General features: G+C 43.2%; 5 protein-coding genes across 6 annotated transcripts, besides 1 other annotated feature; all 5 read right to left on the minus strand.

The window, feature by feature from the left end:
• Positions 1-772: 772 nt before the first annotated feature.
• On the minus strand, positions 773-1,885 carry CG13048 (uncharacterized protein). Of its 2 annotated transcripts, NM_001275006.1 has the most exons (3): positions 1,817-1,885; positions 1,604-1,707; positions 773-1,544 (listed from the first exon to the last, which is right to left on the minus strand). In NM_001275006.1, exons 2-3 carry the CDS (start codon positions 1,619-1,621, stop codon positions 942-944), a joined length of 621 nt encoding a protein of 206 aa, NP_001261935.1. In that variant the 5' UTR covers positions 1,622-1,707; positions 1,817-1,885; the 3' UTR covers positions 773-941. The 2 variants fall into 2 exon arrangements, with proteins under 2 accessions (NP_001261935.1, NP_648861.1); NM_140604.2 differs by lacking the exon at positions 1,817-1,885 and having other exon boundaries at positions 1,604-1,691.
• Positions 1,886-2,643: 758 nt separating this feature from the next.
• On the minus strand, positions 2,644-3,360 carry CG13047 (uncharacterized protein). The gene is made up of 2 exons (NM_140605.2): positions 3,308-3,360; positions 2,644-3,229 (listed from the first exon to the last, which is right to left on the minus strand). The coding sequence occupies exons 1-2, from the start codon at positions 3,317-3,319 to the stop codon at positions 2,729-2,731; spliced, it is 513 nt and encodes a 170-aa protein (NP_648862.2). The 5' UTR covers positions 3,320-3,360; the 3' UTR covers positions 2,644-2,728.
• Positions 3,361-5,543: 2,183 nt separating this feature from the next.
• Positions 5,544-6,386, minus strand: CG13046 (uncharacterized protein). Its single transcript, NM_140606.4, has 2 exons — positions 6,275-6,386; positions 5,544-6,212 (listed from the first exon to the last, which is right to left on the minus strand). The coding sequence occupies exons 1-2, from the start codon at positions 6,284-6,286 to the stop codon at positions 5,679-5,681; spliced, it is 546 nt and encodes a 181-aa protein (NP_648863.2). The 5' UTR covers positions 6,287-6,386; the 3' UTR covers positions 5,544-5,678.
• A 989-nt stretch (positions 6,387-7,375) lies between these two features.
• Positions 7,376-7,495: a mobile genetic element.
• A 180-nt stretch (positions 7,496-7,675) lies between these two features.
• CG13045 (uncharacterized protein) lies at positions 7,676-8,914 on the minus strand. The gene is made up of 2 exons (NM_140607.3): positions 8,840-8,914; positions 7,676-8,782 (listed from the first exon to the last, which is right to left on the minus strand). Exon 2 carries the CDS (start codon positions 8,759-8,761, stop codon positions 8,198-8,200), a length of 564 nt encoding a protein of 187 aa, NP_648864.1. The 5' UTR covers positions 8,762-8,782; positions 8,840-8,914; the 3' UTR covers positions 7,676-8,197.
• Positions 8,915-12,674: 3,760 nt separating this feature from the next.
• Positions 12,675-13,511, minus strand: CG4962 (uncharacterized protein). Its single transcript, NM_140608.3, has 2 exons — positions 13,436-13,511; positions 12,675-13,372 (listed from the first exon to the last, which is right to left on the minus strand). Exons 1-2 carry the CDS (start codon positions 13,445-13,447, stop codon positions 13,013-13,015), a joined length of 372 nt encoding a protein of 123 aa, NP_648865.1. The 5' UTR covers positions 13,448-13,511; the 3' UTR covers positions 12,675-13,012.
• Positions 13,512-17,378: the final 3,867 nt, after the last annotated feature.

A 17,378-nucleotide genomic window follows, 5' to 3' on the forward strand; every position in this document is an offset into this window, starting at 1 on the left:
GGCGTTGCTGGATCGGTGCGATATATGTACATATGTACTTAATAATCAATCGGTAGCCTCTTACGTCGATCGCCCCCGAAAACTTTCATAATTGCACGCAATTCCCGACCATAACCTAGGTTAATATTGGGCAAGATTTCGTTTGGGTTTCGGTCGGGTTTATGACAGTTGGGGCTTTTCGAATATTTTCGGTGGGTGGTGCTTTTGTAATGAGCTGCAATTATTTACCCAGAGTACGTGTTACTTGGCTCAATCATTTAATTGAATTACCACTTTTTTTCGTCCACCCGCTTTTTGTTTATTGTTGCAACAATTGTCGCGTGTTTGGGCCGGGTTTGTGTCTGGAATTTCTGATTTGATTTCATGTTGCGTGCAGTTCGAAATCCACTAACAACATTTCTGTGCCCCACTTGTGAGTGTGTGTGTGTGTGTGTTGCCAATAGTTTGTGTGTGTGTGTGTTGGCCGAATAAATGAAACCCCATTTGGCGACATTACGAGGCGTCTGGTTCGTAATGAGAGTCTGAATCAGATAGCGAATATGTTTCCTTTTGCTAATTTTTTGGTGTGCCTATGATTTTATCAACCGCAGTTACATTCTCTGGGATTTCTATTTTTGGAAATAATTGGTAAGAATGTGCGGGAATACTGAATATATTTTCATATATTTTGCTTAAGAACGCAATGATTGAATTCTAAGGTTAACAGAGCCTTAAATTGAGTATAAATGTAATTTGATTTATAATTCATTTTATTTGACTATATTTATTCGATATATTATTGTATAATGCATGAATTTTATTTGTTTCGTTTTTTATTTCACTATATTTATTCGATAAATTATTGTATAATGCAGGTAGACTTGTAGATTTAAGCTTTACATATCCTATCTGACACTAATTACTCTTTGGTGAGGTTTTCATCATCCGTAAGGTCGGGATGATCACCACAGCGAGTGGTGATGGTGATGAGCGAACTTCAGGGGCAGGGCTTTCAGATGGGCGTGGGGCGTGGCCAGCAGCTTGGGAAAGGCGTAGCCAATGGACACGCGGTGGGTGGTGGTCTTCGGTCCGGGAATGGCACGGTAGGTGGGTGCAAAGGGCACCGCCTCCAGGACGGGCGGCAGCACTTGATGGGTGACACTGGGCACATGGAACTCGGGCAAAAGAGGAGTAGGAGCTGGCAGAAAAGCTGGAGCTGGTAGAAGTGGTGCAGGTGCTGGTAGAAGTGGTGCAGGAGCGGGCAGAAGAGGAGCAGGAGCCGGTAAAAATGGTGCAAGAGCAGGTAAGAGAGGCGCTGGAGCAAATACAGGTTGTGGTGGAGCAAATGCTGGTGGTGGAGCCACCGCAGGAAGCAAAGGAGCTGGCGGAGGAAGGACCGATTCCTGCACCGCGTAATCCAAGTGGTGCGGCAGAGCATGCAGAGAATCCAAGTGGCTCAGATGATGTCCGTCAAAGTGGTTGACATGGTGGGGATCGAAGTGATTGTAGTGAAGATGAGAGGGCTTTGCCTCACCACCCACCAGCAGGAAAGCCAATGCAAAGGCCTAAAAATATTTAGGTTACCTATTAATATCTTTGGTCAAAAGAACTTTGCAGTCCTTACCCATGTCAGTTGCCACATCTTGCTTGGGGGATTTGAAGTTCGGTTTCTTTGGGGCAGTAGCTTCTCGATCGATGTGCTCGACCTGTTGGTTCGGCTGCTAATGTCTTTGCATTGTCAAATTAAATTAATATTTATAGCGAATTGAAGGCGGTACGCAATCAAAAGACTTGCACTTGCATTTCTTCACTTTCGACGACGACTTGGCCCACTCACCTAACTTAATGGGTTGCATCATTTGGAGGGAGGCAACCCAATCCCATTTAGTTGGTCAGCAAGTCGTGACTGAGACGGCGACTGCGAATGGCACTGCCTTCGATCGAGGGGCCAATAACTTCTTGGGCGATTCGAAAGCACGGCCCATGATTATATAACATGGGGCCAACCAAGCCCAGGCATTGACAGTTGCCCATGAGTGGAATATGATTATGATAATCCATAAATATTGCTTTGACCATAAATAACAATCGATATTGCGCCTTAGGTGACAACGCAATCACAACAAATATTGTTTACATGGTGACCAAGTTGTCTGACTTTAACTTCCCTAAGTCCCTAACTTATGTATGTTGCTACTTTGTCAATATTATCTTTAAAATTCAATGCAGCTGTTAGAAAAAATTCCATTAAAAATTAAATGCAGACCTATAATTTATGCATAATTTGTATTAAATGATATCCACCAATAAACAAGCTTATTTTGCATATCAAAGAAATGAGTGAGAAACGAGAAATTCAGAGCATTAAATGGAAAGTTCTAAAGTTTCTAAAAAAAAATTAAATAACTTCCTCTATCTGAAATCTGGAAATATATGGATGCTTAATAAAACCACTTGCACAAAAGGAATCATCTAATCAAAAATTGATCATAGTTAAGTAAAGAAGTTATTTTATATTTTCTTAAGAAATATATATATATTGACCCAATCGAAATGAGCGTCCAATTGAATTTTCATGAACCAAAAATATCCGATAAATAATAGTACTTTCGTTTTTCGTTAATTATTCAAGGCATTTCTGCAAATAATAAGATGGTGCGCTCTAATTGTTGGTTCGTAATTTATTATCAGTTTTTTTTTTTGTTTATCAAAAATTTCCTATAGTTTGGCCTGCTTCACAGGTGTGTCCTTAGACCACCACTGGAGCTGGAGCAGCAGCGGCGATGGGAGCAGCATAGGATGCAGCGTAGGGAGCGGCGTAGGGAGATGCCAGGTAGGGTGCAGCGTAGGGCGAGGCATAGGGATAGGCGGAGTAGGCAGCGGCGGCATAGGGAGCAGCGGCCAGAGGAGCAGCAACGGGAGCAGCGGCCAGAGGAGCAGCGACGGGAGCAGCCAGAGGAGCAGAGTAGGCGGCGGCCAGAGGAGCAGCAGCGTACTTGGCCACCACGGCGGGGGCAGCTGGGATTCCGGACACATAGCGGCTGGAGTAGGGGCCGGCGAACTCGAACGGAGCGGTGGTGTAGGAGGACAGGGTGCCGTCGTAGTTGTTGCGGACATCCACCTGGCTGCTGCCACCTGCGGCGTACAGAGGAGCATTAGCGTAGGCCAGGGGAGCAGCCAGAGGAGCAGCCAGTGGAGCTACAACTCCTGGTTTGGCCGCAGAGCAGGCGATGAGGGCAGCGAGAACCAACTGGAAAATAGGATAGGTAATCATTAACCACCTCTTAGTCCACATTGTTTGGGCGCTAATCCCCATAGGATCACTTACAAACTTGTACATATTGCTGTGGTTGGGTTTGTCTAAAGCACTTGAGCGATAATGTTCATTTGGAGCCAGACCAGTGGCTTATATAGCTCGTGCCCATATCCGTGCTCTTTGGGGGACATTCTGTCTGAGCCGATTTTTGGTCGCTTCTTCATTAGCTGGCCCACCTGGTCGAGTGCCAAGTAGCATACATGATCGCCATTTGGCCAAGACGTGCTCCGCCTTCAATTGCCCAATGGACTGTCGGAAGTTGTCCAAGTTGTCGCTTGAATATTTCGGTTGCACTTGGAAAAATATTTGAGCTTTGGTAAATATTATAAGAAAAGATATGATATAATTCTGATTTCAATGTATAAATATTTTATTTAAAATTTTTAACCTTAACTATTTAGTGCAGTGTATTTACATGCAGAGGTAAACTTTTTGTATAGCATACCAAGTTATAGTCTTTATAAAAATTTTTCCAAGTGCAGTGATCGACATTTGTATGCAATTGAAGACTGACTCGGTGGCCGGGCTGTCTTGTCGTAATTTGCAGTCTGTTTGGGCCATCAATGTGCGCCGCTTCGCATTGAATTGGCCGCAATCTAAGTCAAATTGGCCATAAAAATGGTACCCCTTCCTCAAAGGCCACGATTCCGGCCCACTAAGTGTCTCATTAGTTCACTTTTTAATGGCTTGCAGAGACGCCAATAAAAGGCGGTCGTAAATTTCCCTCTCATCCTAGCCGACGGGTCTTCATTTGTTTTCGTGTTGACCTGACCTTGACGCCACCTGGCCACAGGATGTGATGCACCCTCATCCTCATCCAGTGGGTCTCATCAATTCGCTTCAGCTTAATTGGCCAACAAGGCGCGGGGCCGAATGATCGAGCAGTCGAAACCTGCTTGCTAGCTGACTTAATGAGCCATCTCTCTCGGTCTCTCTCGGTCACGTGCTGGCCTGGTCAGCAGCATCGTCGTCATCTGATGGCTTGGTGTCTGCGATTTGCATTGTTTTACTCTTTATGATCGGGTACTTTTGCTACTTATGAATGTTTGTAAATTAGCATATTTTAGTGTCAATGACTTGGTAGAACAACCCATTAGGAGCATGATTTCAAAGAGCGAGTTTATGAAAAATCGAAGTTTTTCTGTAGTACAGTCACAAAATATTATACTCATACCGCTTACTAACAAATCGTATAGAGTATCTAAATGGTCGTTATTTTATAGCTGCTTCTGAAATCCGATACGATGATGACGCCGGTCTCAAGGTTGTCGCGATGACGAGTCGAGAGGGCGATATATATATATGTATATAAATGATATCTGGTGATCAAGTTGCCCCACGCATGTAACTGTATACTTTTCCATATATTCTGTATTCTGTATCCGCATTGTGGCCACTTTTGATCGGATTGATCCAATCTTGGCAGCAACCACAGCTAGTACATTCCAACTCCAAGGGTGACCTCTTCTCGTTCACTTGTTCACAATTTCTGGACAGGAATTCTCAACCGATGACGCGCCAATTTTCCGGTGACTCAAGCACGGAAATGAGTACATCTTTAACCATCTTCATCTTCATCTTCATAGACCATCGCCATCAACTTCTTGTCTTCAGCACTCCACTTCACAGCTGTGCGATCCGCTCACTTCCTAGTTAACCTTTTAAATTTATTTGCAATCTGATTTAGAGGCTCATCAGAAGCTTTATCCCTCTTAGGAATTGTTTGGCTGTCGTCAGTACCGTTTGCTTTAATTGATTTTTAAGCCCCAAATTTATGCAGACCATATTTCTAATTCCCGTTTTTGTTTTCGCGGGAAGCAGGTTCTATACGGCAGGCATAAATATGTCTAGATATATAGATAGATCCAGATCCCAGTTCCCAGTTCCGTTCCCAGATCTGATCAATGACACTTGACTTTAATTGGCTTTCATAAATATACGTCAAAAGTTAGTCGTTGTCTCGATTTCTTTTGTTTTCACAAGAGAATTCCGAATGCCAATGCCAAGTTTGAGGTCTCATTATGAGGCGCGGATGGAGATGGAGATCTCTTGGCCCGATTTGTGTGTATGTAAATAGCAACCATTAACCCATCGTAGGAGAGTGAAAGGTGTAAATCCAATGGACGAAGACCTCTTTTTTTTTTGTGTGTGCCCGCGTATTAACCTTCAAAACATTATGCAAATGCAGTCTCCATCGATGGCAATGAGACTAAAAATGGCCAATAAAAAGAGACTCAACCGAAAGGCTAAGCTTAGATGGCAAGTTTATTATCAATGTGTATTCACTAAGAGCAGAAGTCATCGCAGTTTGATGATCAGTCGGGATGGCTCTGGCTCTATTAAATGTATTGCTATTGCTATTCTATGGGCTAGGATTGCTGGACTAGCGCCTCTGGATCTGCGGTGTTCCATAGGAGGTTAGCCCCGTGGTTCTGGGCACACTGGCATATGGTGCCCCAGCCTGCAGCGGAAGTTGCGCCACATTCAGTGGAGCAATGCCAAAGGGCACTGGCAGCTTGAGATTCAGCGAGTTGGCATCCACGGAAGCGGAGGATATGGAACGACCTGTGGCCGATCCCGCAGCAGATGATACTCTGGCCACCTGCTGGGGCTGTGGTGCCGGGGGAGCCACCTGGAGGGCAGACGACGGTGCTCCAAATACGTAACCCTGGCTGGTCAGAGCCTGGGTGAAGGCGGCATGCTCCAAGGCGGGCTCGGCAAACTGTCGTGCCACTTGGGGATACTGCTGGTTCTGTTGGTACTGGTTCCTCTGGCTCCGCTGCACGGCTGGCCTGTTGGGAGCGGGATAGTGATAGTAACCCAGCTGGGTGCTGGGTGCTATCGAGTAATCCAGGTGTGAGACATCGGCCAGAGCCAAGCTCATGAGTTGCAGCAGAGTAATCCATACACAAGTCAACTGAAAGTGATTTGATAGGGTTAAACCTTGATAGCTCTTCACACACTAGATATTGCTCTCACATTGGGCGCCATTTCACTTCACTTTTCTTTGGGTTCCAGTTCTTGGGGTAAATGCAGTTTAAAGGCCAATATTTTTGCCGAATCTTATAATCGTTGATGTGCGCTGGCGCAGCTTTGGCAGCTGATTAAAATTTGTGAGCCAGCTGAAGATGCTTTTTATATGCGTATGGAGGAGCTGCGATCGGTTCTCAGACCCCTCTCTCTCTCTCTCTCTCTCATTCTCTCTCTCTCTGTCCCACTCTGTTCAGGTCTTCTTTTGGCTCTTGGTGAACGGCTTTGGGCCAACACTTTGAGTGCAGGCCAAGACGAAGCTTTTTTGGCATTTGTAGCTGCCTTTGTTTATTTACTTTGTTTATTTCTGGTGGCTTAACAAAGCGGTTGCCGGACAGTTTCATCTATTGATAATATTGATATTTGGCTGCCTTGCATATAAATCAATGTTGGTCATTTTTATTGGCATCCAAGCTATGCAACTACACACAATTAGCAGTGGAGCCCTATGGTCACAACCAGAGGGGGGAACTAGACGATTTGGTTTTGTAAATACCCCCACTCCACCACCACTGTTCTCAGCTTTTCTGCATACCTCAGGCATGTCGACAGCATTTGAGCTTATTAAACACAAATCGAATCGAGCGTCATGTGACAGGAGCTAGTTAAGTCGCACACACATAAAAACCATAGCCATTAGCCCAGGCCAAAACGGAGGACTTTGGCGGATCGGTGCGAGATTTGCATGCTAAGCACCAGATTGTTGTCCGTATCTCGGCGTTTGATTGCCGCTCTTTCGCTGCGTGTCTCTTGTCTCTCATCGCAGATTGACCTCAGATGGTGGAACGGAATCACAATCTATGCGCATCCGAATTTAATTTACACTGAAAGAAATGGGGAGCCACTTTTCACTATCGGAATTAATGTTAAATACAAATTTATTATTATTATACCCGTTACTCGTAGACCTTTAGATAGTAAAATACACTCACAATAAATGCGGATCCGAATGAGGTTTACACTGAAAGAAAAGGGAGGAACTTTTCCTGTTTTTATTTAAAATTCAGATATATTAATTTAATATTACACCCAGAAACTTACTTATTCATTTTTTTTTTTTCATTTTACTAACATTGATTTGCCAACAGAAAATGTTAAAATTTCTATTTCGTTCGCCCACTAGATGAGTAGTGGGTATCTTATAGTCGAAGAACTCGACTATAGCGTTCTTGTACTTCTAGTAATTTAGCTAATGTGCTGTTTATAGTGTAATAGCTTGATTTATTGACTTATAGATGTAGGTATCTAAGAAAATACTTATGTATTCTAATTCAAGATAACAAGATCCAATTAATATCCAAAAAGTGGACAAATACAGTTCTGTCTTCTTAAACATTAAATCTAAATGTTAAGCCGCCACCCAAATATATTAGTATTCAAACTTAAATACGGAAATACACAATTTACTTGATTTATTTGTTTAATAACAATATTTGTAGTGTAATCAAGCTGTCTATCTGTGAACTCAAAGGCTCTTTAAAGTTTAAACTGTTGACCCAATTGACGGATGGCTCCGCTATTTCCCTCTTTCATTCATTGACTTAGGTCAGTTGATCCGTAGTCATAGCTTTAATAGCGGCAAATTTATATTATTTATTCATTTTTCTGGGCCCTCTCAAAGTCAAGCCTCGCCTTTGGCCAAAATTGGCTGAGCCAAAAAATAACTTCGAGCCATGAAAACATCTGAATTATTTATGGGTATTGACATAAGCATAATTTAATCGCTACGCTTCGCGTTCTTCGCATAAATTCACCAGTCGCGTATAATACGAAACATAACAACATTATTTAGATTTAATTAATTGCTAATTTGAGGAAATTATCATTCATAGTTATGCATGATGAGCCAGAGCCCAGCTGGCGCTTCTCGAGTTACCAGCCCTGAGTGCTAAATGCTACAGGAGGGGGAGCTCCATAAACGGCGGCCGGAGAATGATGAGGTGGTGACCCAAAGTGGAGCTTGTACCTGCCATATGACGGGGCAGCAGCTGCAAACTGATAGCCAGTGGGTGGAGGAGCAAACCGGGCTATGAACTGTGGTGGTGGTGGAGCTGCTGCAGCATAATGAACGGCTGGTGGTGGTGGTGCTGCAAATCCGGTGTAGGTGGTGGTGGTAGTGGTCACTGGAGCTCCAAGGGAGTACTTAATAACTGGCTGTGGTGCCGCATAGGTTGTAGCATATTTAAAGATCGCCGGAGGTGGTGGACCATAGTGATCGACAGCTCCGTACGCAAATCCTTGATGGGCACTAAAGGCCGCTGGCACGGTGACGGTATCGGAAACGGGTACTGCTACTGGAGCAGGTACCGCCACTGGAGATGGAACCGGATATGGAGAAGGCACAGGAACTGGCACTGGGACTGGAACTCCCACGGGAACGCCCACCGTCGATGGTTCATGATGGAAACTTCCAAGCGCTGGAGCACCAAAACACATCAGAACACATATCAAAGGTATCTATATATAAAGATAAACTATTATTTTTCAGTTAAAAGTCACTTTCGATTCACTTGCTTTTGAAATATTTAACATTTTCACCCGTTATGCTTTCTTCCGTTTTCGATTTCCGTATTAAGTCACTTCTCCGCGACACTTTCACACGAAATGAATCGATTTTGGCTGACCATTGCAGGTTTATATATACCACGATCCGAGTTATGCTGATTTAGTGGGTGGAGGAGTAGGTGGAGGAGGAGTGGAGGAGGGGTCTGGAAACTAGAGGAGCCGAAAGGTAAAAACTCCATTAAGGGATCTGCGCACGACGTGCAATCGACAAGCGAATCGTGCGGCAAATGCATGCGACAAGTTTTGCAATGCCCCATCCGCAGGCGAAATTCGGTGGAAGTACGAACCACAAGTCGGTGGTCAAAACTTCAAATGAGGTAATTAAGGTGGAAGGTATAACTTCACACTTTACCGAAAAAAAAAAAATTGTTAACAGTTTAAGAACTCCGAATCAGTAAAGTAAAGATGTGAATGCTTTTGTGACTCCGTTTGAAGTCAAGAAGTCAACCTATCCAATCTTATTTTTTATTAGATTCCAATTCAGAATTGCTGTAGTCGGATAGATGGTGTTAAAATTAATAAGCATATGTATTATTTCAGACATCTTCTAAATAAATTCCTCAGATATAAGATATGCACCTTAACACACCCCTCTCTTCGGATCAACATCTTAAACTCTTCCACCTCAGAAGCCATTATCATGTGCACTTCATTCGCCCAAAGCCATGGATCACATTTACGAATGCACGCGCTACACTGCAGCAACTTTTACTGCCGCCGCCACCAGCTGCAAAAAAGTATAAAATATAAGACAAAAAAAAAAAAAGCAAGCAAGTGGCAAGAGCTGCAAGAAACCCATTGCGATCACGTTCCAGGCACCTTTTTATGCCTTATGACTCTGATTGATGGCCGTTGCCGAAATATAAATGCCAAAATATCACACGCCAGTTAAAAGTCGATTTATTACCGCCGCCAACAAAGCCATTTTCGTTGCTCTCAATTAGCCGTGGAAAAGCCCAAAAGTTGGCCGCGTCTTGTGCATCGCCTCCAAGTCGCCCAAAAGTGGGCAAACGTGTGCATGGAATTGCTACCATAAAATCTGGTCCAGAATCTGTCGTAAACAGGCGAAATTCCCGCACGGGTTGCCAATTAAATTTGGGTTGCCAAATGCGCGACACGCGCTCATCGAAATTGTCAACACAGGAGCAGGACGCTGAAAAAAAAGAATAACAGAGGAAAATCGAGGACGGGAAAGCCGGGGAAATTAGCATAACAAAGTGGCTAAATCAGAAATCGATATGTTCACCTTCGCTGAACCGAAAAAGGGGGCACAGATAGCGGGAATTTCCACGCACGTTTTTCTTTTTGTTTTCCTTTTGTGTTCCAAGTGGAGCACACGCCCAGCTTTTGAGCTGATTCTACTCCTCGAGTGGTTGCTTCGCGTTTTCCCCCATTTTCCATACAAATTTTCCACACATTTTCCGCCGCCGCTGGCAACAGGTGCTCTTGAAACGGAGCCGCATTGTAATGTAATGCGTGCTAAATCGCTGCACGTGTTTGGCAACAACAAGTGCGAATTTGTATCCCCCATCCACCACCAAAATAATACTTTGTTGCAAGCTATTGAAGTTTCAGCTGATTTGATTCACTCAATTGATTGCACACAACCTGTTAGCTGGAAGATATGCTACAAATATTATTCAAATGGTTTTTCGTTTCGAGGAAACCGTTGAATGTATACCAAATCATAAAATTATTTTCGCTCATCAATTTTGAATATGTACACGCTTTCCTTCAATCGCAATTTCATTTGAATTTCAATGTTGCCCCACCATATTATTTATACAATGCGATAAAGCTCCTTCTTGCTTATACGCAGTGAGGTCAGTCGTTGAACTCGGTGCAAGGACTTCCAAGGTCAGAGCTGCATTTAATTATCGGTTGCAAATCCATTTCACAAATAACAATCGAGTTACTGCTGGCGATGCTGGCGTGTGGGTGTGCGGATGATTTTGCTTGCAGCTGGTCAATGTCCTGGGCAAGGTCAGCGGAAAACGTGTGTAGTTCCCTTTTCCCCAGTACGTGCCTGTCCTGCGGCCAGGAATAAGTTTCCCGGAAAGGAGCTTGGCCCTTTGAAATTAATTATCCATGCTTGGAATCGTAACTTGCCAGCAGAGAGAGAGATTCTCGTTTCAATGCAGTTTTAATTGCACTGCCCGAGGGTTTGGACTTTTAGTCTTGAATCCTGGAAAAGGTCCTTGCCCTGCCTGAAATCAGTGACTTGTTAATAATTTAGAGCACGAGTAATGCCAATTCCACTTGAATAATTCAATTAGCATACTCTCGGGCTAACCAGATATACTCTACTCATTGGAAGGGGGAAACCGAGAATTAAGCATGTAAGACTTTCCACTCAATCTGCAGGGCGGCAGGTAAACAACAGGTGTGTTGCATTTGCGAGGTTGTGGGAATCTCTTGCGAGAGCTGCAATTGTGCCATGAGAGCACCTGCCACAAAATGCATCCACTTAGTGTCAACCGACGAGCTCGAATGAATATTCAATGGCCTGGGAGATGTAGGAAGCAGAAGTTGTGGCCCACCTTTTGTCTGCAAATAATCGAAGGTCGTTTGCCGAATTTTCGCTTGACTAGCTAACGGTATTGCTGTCTTTATAAGCTATAAGCCCATAACTACGACATGGTTTATGAACAGGGGGACATAATTTATGCCGAGCTGAACTGAGACAAATTAAACCTATAGCTGGGCACAATTGAGTTGTATGGCTGTCAAGGTCGAAGAGCTGCCAACAATGGCCTATTGTTATGGGCGATATGAATTATATTTAGCAACCCCACCCATCATCTTATGATTTTCACTCGGCGAGATAACATTTATTAAGTAAAATCGTAAATTGATTTCCATTACGCCGCCGGCAAAGCGCAATACACGACTTTTCAATTTTCGCATGAATTATAGTTGGTATTTTCGGTCCAGGATCAGCTGGCCGGCGTTAAAAAGGTAATTAAGTGACTCAATTCACTTTTCAGCAGCTGTTGATGTGCTCCCATTTTTCATTTGCGAAACTGGGCGAAAAGCATTTAGCTGCGACAGTTGGCCGGCCATTAATAAAAAGATATTTCAACGCACTTTTCACTGGTCAACCTGTTGACAGGCGCACGCGTTTGTCGCTTGAGTCTTTCGTTTCCCCGCAATGATAATTGTTAGAGGAGGGGGGGGGGGTATAGTGAGCAGGTGGGCCGGGCAAGGCGTTGCAATAAAACAATTTTTTTTGGTATTTGGTTTTTTCCTTGCAAGTTTCAAAACACCCGACGGGAGTCGATATGAATCGAGCAAGTTGCTCAAGTAAAATTAATTTGAAGTGCAATTGAATGCTGAATGGCGATCGGATGGTTGGGGTAAGTTCGCAGTTGAAAATCATTGAACAAGCAGTTTTTTGTGAAATGCTCGCATCTACGAACTAGCAATACTATCTGGAATCCTTATAAATGCGAATAAAACTGATCACTTCACGCTCAACTAAACTAAATTGAAAATAATTCCACACTTCATAAATAGACATTTGTCCCCTTAACAATTAGTTTTGAGTTAAGTGGCTTACATTGCGAAATGTGTGTGTGTTAAAACGGCAAATTAAAATATTTCCACATTACTCTGAAAATTCATATTGCTTCCAAAACGTTAGGTATCGTAAAGATTTCATTGAATTGTGTGTAGTAAGGCATATTTGGATATGGATCTTAAATATCCATCCGTCATAATTTCAAGTGAATATTTTTAAACTAACATATATAAGCAACCAGTAAATGAAATAAGCCATCATATTCGTTTAAAGAGTCATTTATCGTTTATTTACAAAATGTTATGAAGCCACAATGCATGGAGTTGCACCATAATAACAAAATCAACGAAACTTGATCCTTCATCAATCTCTCTCGCTCTCGCCGCCTCCCGTTAGTTGTCCTTAGTTCTCTAGTTGTCTCTGTCTCCAAGTGGGTGTCTGGGTTTTTGAGGGATTTTGTACACAATTTGTATTTCCGCTTCTGACTACGAAATGCAAATTCAACACTTTGACGGCAGCAAAATGCGAATTATCCGCTTAATGTTCTCACTTCAATCGGGGTCGTCAACGGGGGGCTGGTATCCTTTCCGACATCCAGATCCTTAGTGCAGGTAGGCTCCGTGTCCGTAGCCGGCGTATCCCAGACCGTAGCTACCGTAGCCGCCATAGGATCCATGGTAGGTGGAGGTGGAGTGCAGAGCAGGCACGGCATGGACCAGAGGAGCGGCATGGACCACTGGAATGGCCTTGGTGGCCACCTTGTAGGTGTTGGCATAGGAGGTGGCCACCGGGTGGGCGACAATGGGAGCGGCGTAGCTCTTGATGATCGGGGCGTGCGAGATCACAGCCGGAGCGGCATAAGCCGGAGCCAAGGCGGCGCCGTATCCCAGTCCATATCCATGGCTGTAGGGCGAGATTACTCCGGCATTGGCCACGGCGCACAGGGCAGAGATGAGGGCAATCTGCGGAAAAGAAACTTCTATGTTAACTTCATACGAGCGGTAATCCTTTAATCCTGATCTTACCAGTTTGAACATTTTGCTGGTTTTGTGTTGTTTGGACTTCTTGACCGAAGAGCTGAATGTGTTATGCTTAGACGTCTCAAGTAGCCCTGTTATTTATACCCGCAACATGAGAAATATTCTGACAAATCTTGGCCCAAAGAGCGGCGGAGAGGGAGAGCCAACACGCCCCTTTCGACGGCCGAGAGCCGAAGCTTTGTGCATTTGCCGACCAGCAGATCGCGAAAGAGATCAGTCACGCGGCGGCTTTGGCTTGAGCCACTGAGCCACCGCCAATTTTAGCCACCGAATCCCCAAGATTTTCATGGAGAACCACCACGAGCACTTAATTCAATTTGTATTTTTTTCGTCAGCTATTGTCGGCGACTTTTGCTCTAACGGAAACTTTTATATTTCCATTCATTTCGTCGTGGAAATGAACAATTGTCTTCTGGGGGTTTCCAGCTGAGAAAATTCTACGGCTAAATCTGGTTTTGCCTATTAGTAATTTTGCAATTATTCCAGTGATCTAAATTGGCCATTAAGTAACATTTCCTTTGAAAGAGCACTTAAATTTATCTATGAATATTGTGTTTTATTCAAAACCGTTGAATTCACGTGTTCAAATTATTTAAATATAAGCCTGCAAGCCTATTAAGCATATCTGCCTAAATCCTTTCTAAAACCGAAAACACGCACTTTATTATCAATCAGCTGACTGACTGACTGACAGCTCATTAGAGATATAGAGATCCGTAGGTGTGGAAAATGTTGTTGTCCAGATGCAAATGATCAATCGGAGCTGCCTCTCCACGCAGCAAATAAACTCAAGTGGTCCATGAAAAATTACTCACTTTAATAACTGACAAACACAGAGTGGAGATTGGTGCAGTTGGTCATTTTGGTGGCTGCTGGACGGCAGCTGGTTTGCCTATATTTTGCATGCATTAATATTTAACTGATTTGTTATCGCGCACATGGCGTATGCGTAACTTGGGTGGAAGGAGCGTAGTCAATTGGAAACATAGGTAAATCATATTTGCCGCATTTCGAATGGCCTGCCAGATTTCCTAATAGCCATGCTTAATTCTGAAACAGCTTTGAAATCATATCACGGGATCAGTCAGAACACGAGGCTCGAAAAGAATTGCAAAATGCTTGTTTTGAGCCTTGAATATCGGTGTATTGAATCAAAGAGTTGTATAAAAATCGAAATTCTCTCAGGGCGAACAAAGACCGACTTAAAGTTTATGAGTCATAAATTAATAAACAATTACGATGGCGACAATTCTTTCGACTCAGCGACCCTGGCCATCGTTGCTGATTGGACCCCAAATGGACAATCTGCATATCAACGGGGCTTAGTGCTAGTCGAATCTAAAACTAAGCCGAACCCTTCACCAAAGCCAACACCTCGTGATTTCGACCCGTGGCGTTATGCAAATGCTAACCAAATTGTCGCATAAATCTCAATCGAAGGCGGCTTGATTGACACCAAACAGGATGCCAAATTGCGTGGCTATCTATCGATCCGCAGCTACAAAACCAAATATGCCACCCACTCGGTTGTTTTGGATTTTTGGTTTTATTCGTGCTGGTTCCGATTGCAGCTGACCACCAAACTCTGGTGGCCTGTAATTGCATTTTAATGGCCTACCAATTGCATTCTGTTTGTCTGCTAGCCATTGAGCAACGTCCATCCAATGCATACATTCGATTTTGATTCAGATTCGCATTTCCCAAGCGACGCCCAAAATACTTTGATTGCCAACAAATCATTCAAAAGTCGAAATTAAAAGCCGTCAATTTTCCAACTCAACTCGTGGCTCAACTCAATATTTTTTCCTTTCGTGATTTATGCGATTTTTCTGGGGAAATAGTCGGACCTGAAATTTGTCCGCCCCATTCTGGTTAAGGAAATTTCCCAAGTCGCAAGTCTGGAGTTCGCAAATGGAGCAGAGGTGACTAGTTCGACTTACATGCATTTGATTAGACCAGCTTGTGACCGCAATGAGTTATTATATATTTTTTGTTATAGTTTAACATAATTGTCGGTTGGGTGGAGGCCAATTTGCATAGCTGACTCCCTCCCATCTGCGGATCGCTGGCTGTGACTCGAGTGTGGCCAATTAAGTATTAAGTATACCACATGTTGGACGCCACTCGGTCAAGGCCGTGCTTACCCCAGCCTTTGTCACAATGTCGTGCACATTACAATGTGTACAGCAAAGCCTGACTATTACTCGTTTTATAATGATTAATACCAAGAGGAACAGCGACAACAGCCAAGTGCAAAACTGTAACAATGGCTGGCAAAAATCACATTTGCGTTTACTTAATTACCCTGGAAAACCCTCAGCACTAAGATCAAAGTGAGTCTAAACCTTCATGTATTTATTTTTAATTAGTTTGCAAATATAAATGCATACCAAATCCGTGGAGTAAGCTTTAACTTAAGTTAAATTTTAATATATACGTATACTTAATATTGTAAAAACCGTATTAGATACAACTCCAAAATCAAAGCATCGTATCAGAAATTTTCCAGAATAAATACAGTTTCCTTACATTCCGTAAATCGTTTCGTAGCCCGACTATTACGAGTGGGTATTTTTTAATGAGTCTGAAATATCATTCCGTGATTATGTTTCTAGGGTACCAATCAACGCTTTGTTTTTCCACCTTCAATAAAGCAAATGTCAGGCAGACACCGCTGTGAAAAGCTCTAGAAAAACACACTGGCCAACGTGGAGCAGTGTTTTCATTTATGGAATCAAAGTGAACTAAGGTGGATTAATCCCATCCTCCCCCTTTTGCCACCCTTCCTTGGCTACTGTATTATGCCAGAGCTGTTTTACCTTCGACTCAGCCTCGAGGTTGGGCCAACAATTATCATTTGCAAAGTTGGTTTCATTTTGCTTTGAAGTTCTTTTTTTTTGTACGGGGACATGGCGCAATGTGGCTCATAGCACGTAAATCGTTTGTTTTTGTAGCTAATTTGGTTGTTTTGATCAGCCTGCTGCATGCTAAAACTATTTTGGTCACAGATCATTTGACAGCTTCACTGAATGTTCGCTCTCTGGCTGCCAATGCAAATAGACCAAAATCTGCTTCATAATTAAGTAGTTAAATCGAAGCCGAGCGTTTCCACTTTGAGTTGCACCACAACAACTGAAAAGGCAACAACATGCTGAACAACTCACGCCCCTTTTGACGCTCGTAAATTAGAGTTGTGTGTCGCCAAATTGTATGCAAATCGTTTGACTCCCAGTTGCGGAGATTTATGCGAGGGGCTGTCCGAAATAATTCGTTACTCGATTAGTGCTTTTTAATTGAATTTACTTCTCATGTGGGTGCACACTTCGCATTCCCCTTTTCCCCAAGTTTTTTTTTTTCTATTGTTGTACAAATCCAGCAGGTTCTAGTGCATCTAATTTGACTTTCACTTTTTGCTGCCACTGATTGCTGTACGATCTTAGATTGTTCTAGAGCAATTCGGTGACTTGTGTAGTTACTCACCCTGAACTTGTGCTGAAATCAAATTACTGGGCGAGATTTTAAGCATGATTGCACACCTGTGAGGGCAGTATCTGTATCTGAGTTAGAGGTGGCAATTCAATTTATCACGAGCTTCAGCTGACGGCCGAACAGGGACCGTATGGTCAGGACTAAGATCCCTGTTCGGGCGCCATCGTACCGTTCCTGTTCTACTCTCTGCAGTTACTCTCCATATAACCTGCGGTTATATATGGTTTCATTAAATACACCCTAAGTTCACAATTCTGAACACGATAACAATTTTCCATCCCTATGTCGCGCTCTATGAACTACCAATCTGCTGATCAAGTTCACTCTGCTTTGGTTTTCTCACAAGCATAAGCAAAAATGAACTGAGAACACCATAAGCGATAAAAAGTCAATTAGACTTAATGATAGCCACAGCTAAAACATTAAATTCATGTACGTA

Source organism: Drosophila melanogaster, chromosome 3L (assembly GCF_000001215.4).
Source record: "Drosophila melanogaster chromosome 3L".
In the NCBI taxonomy this organism is placed as follows: Eukaryota; Metazoa; Arthropoda; class Insecta; order Diptera; family Drosophilidae; genus Drosophila; species Drosophila melanogaster.

Excerpts from the sequence above, each read along its gene's own strand:
- CG13045 (NM_140607.3), bottom strand. The coding sequence starts at position 8,761 with ATGTGTTTTGGTGCTCCAGCGCTTGGAAGTTTCCATCATGAACCATCG.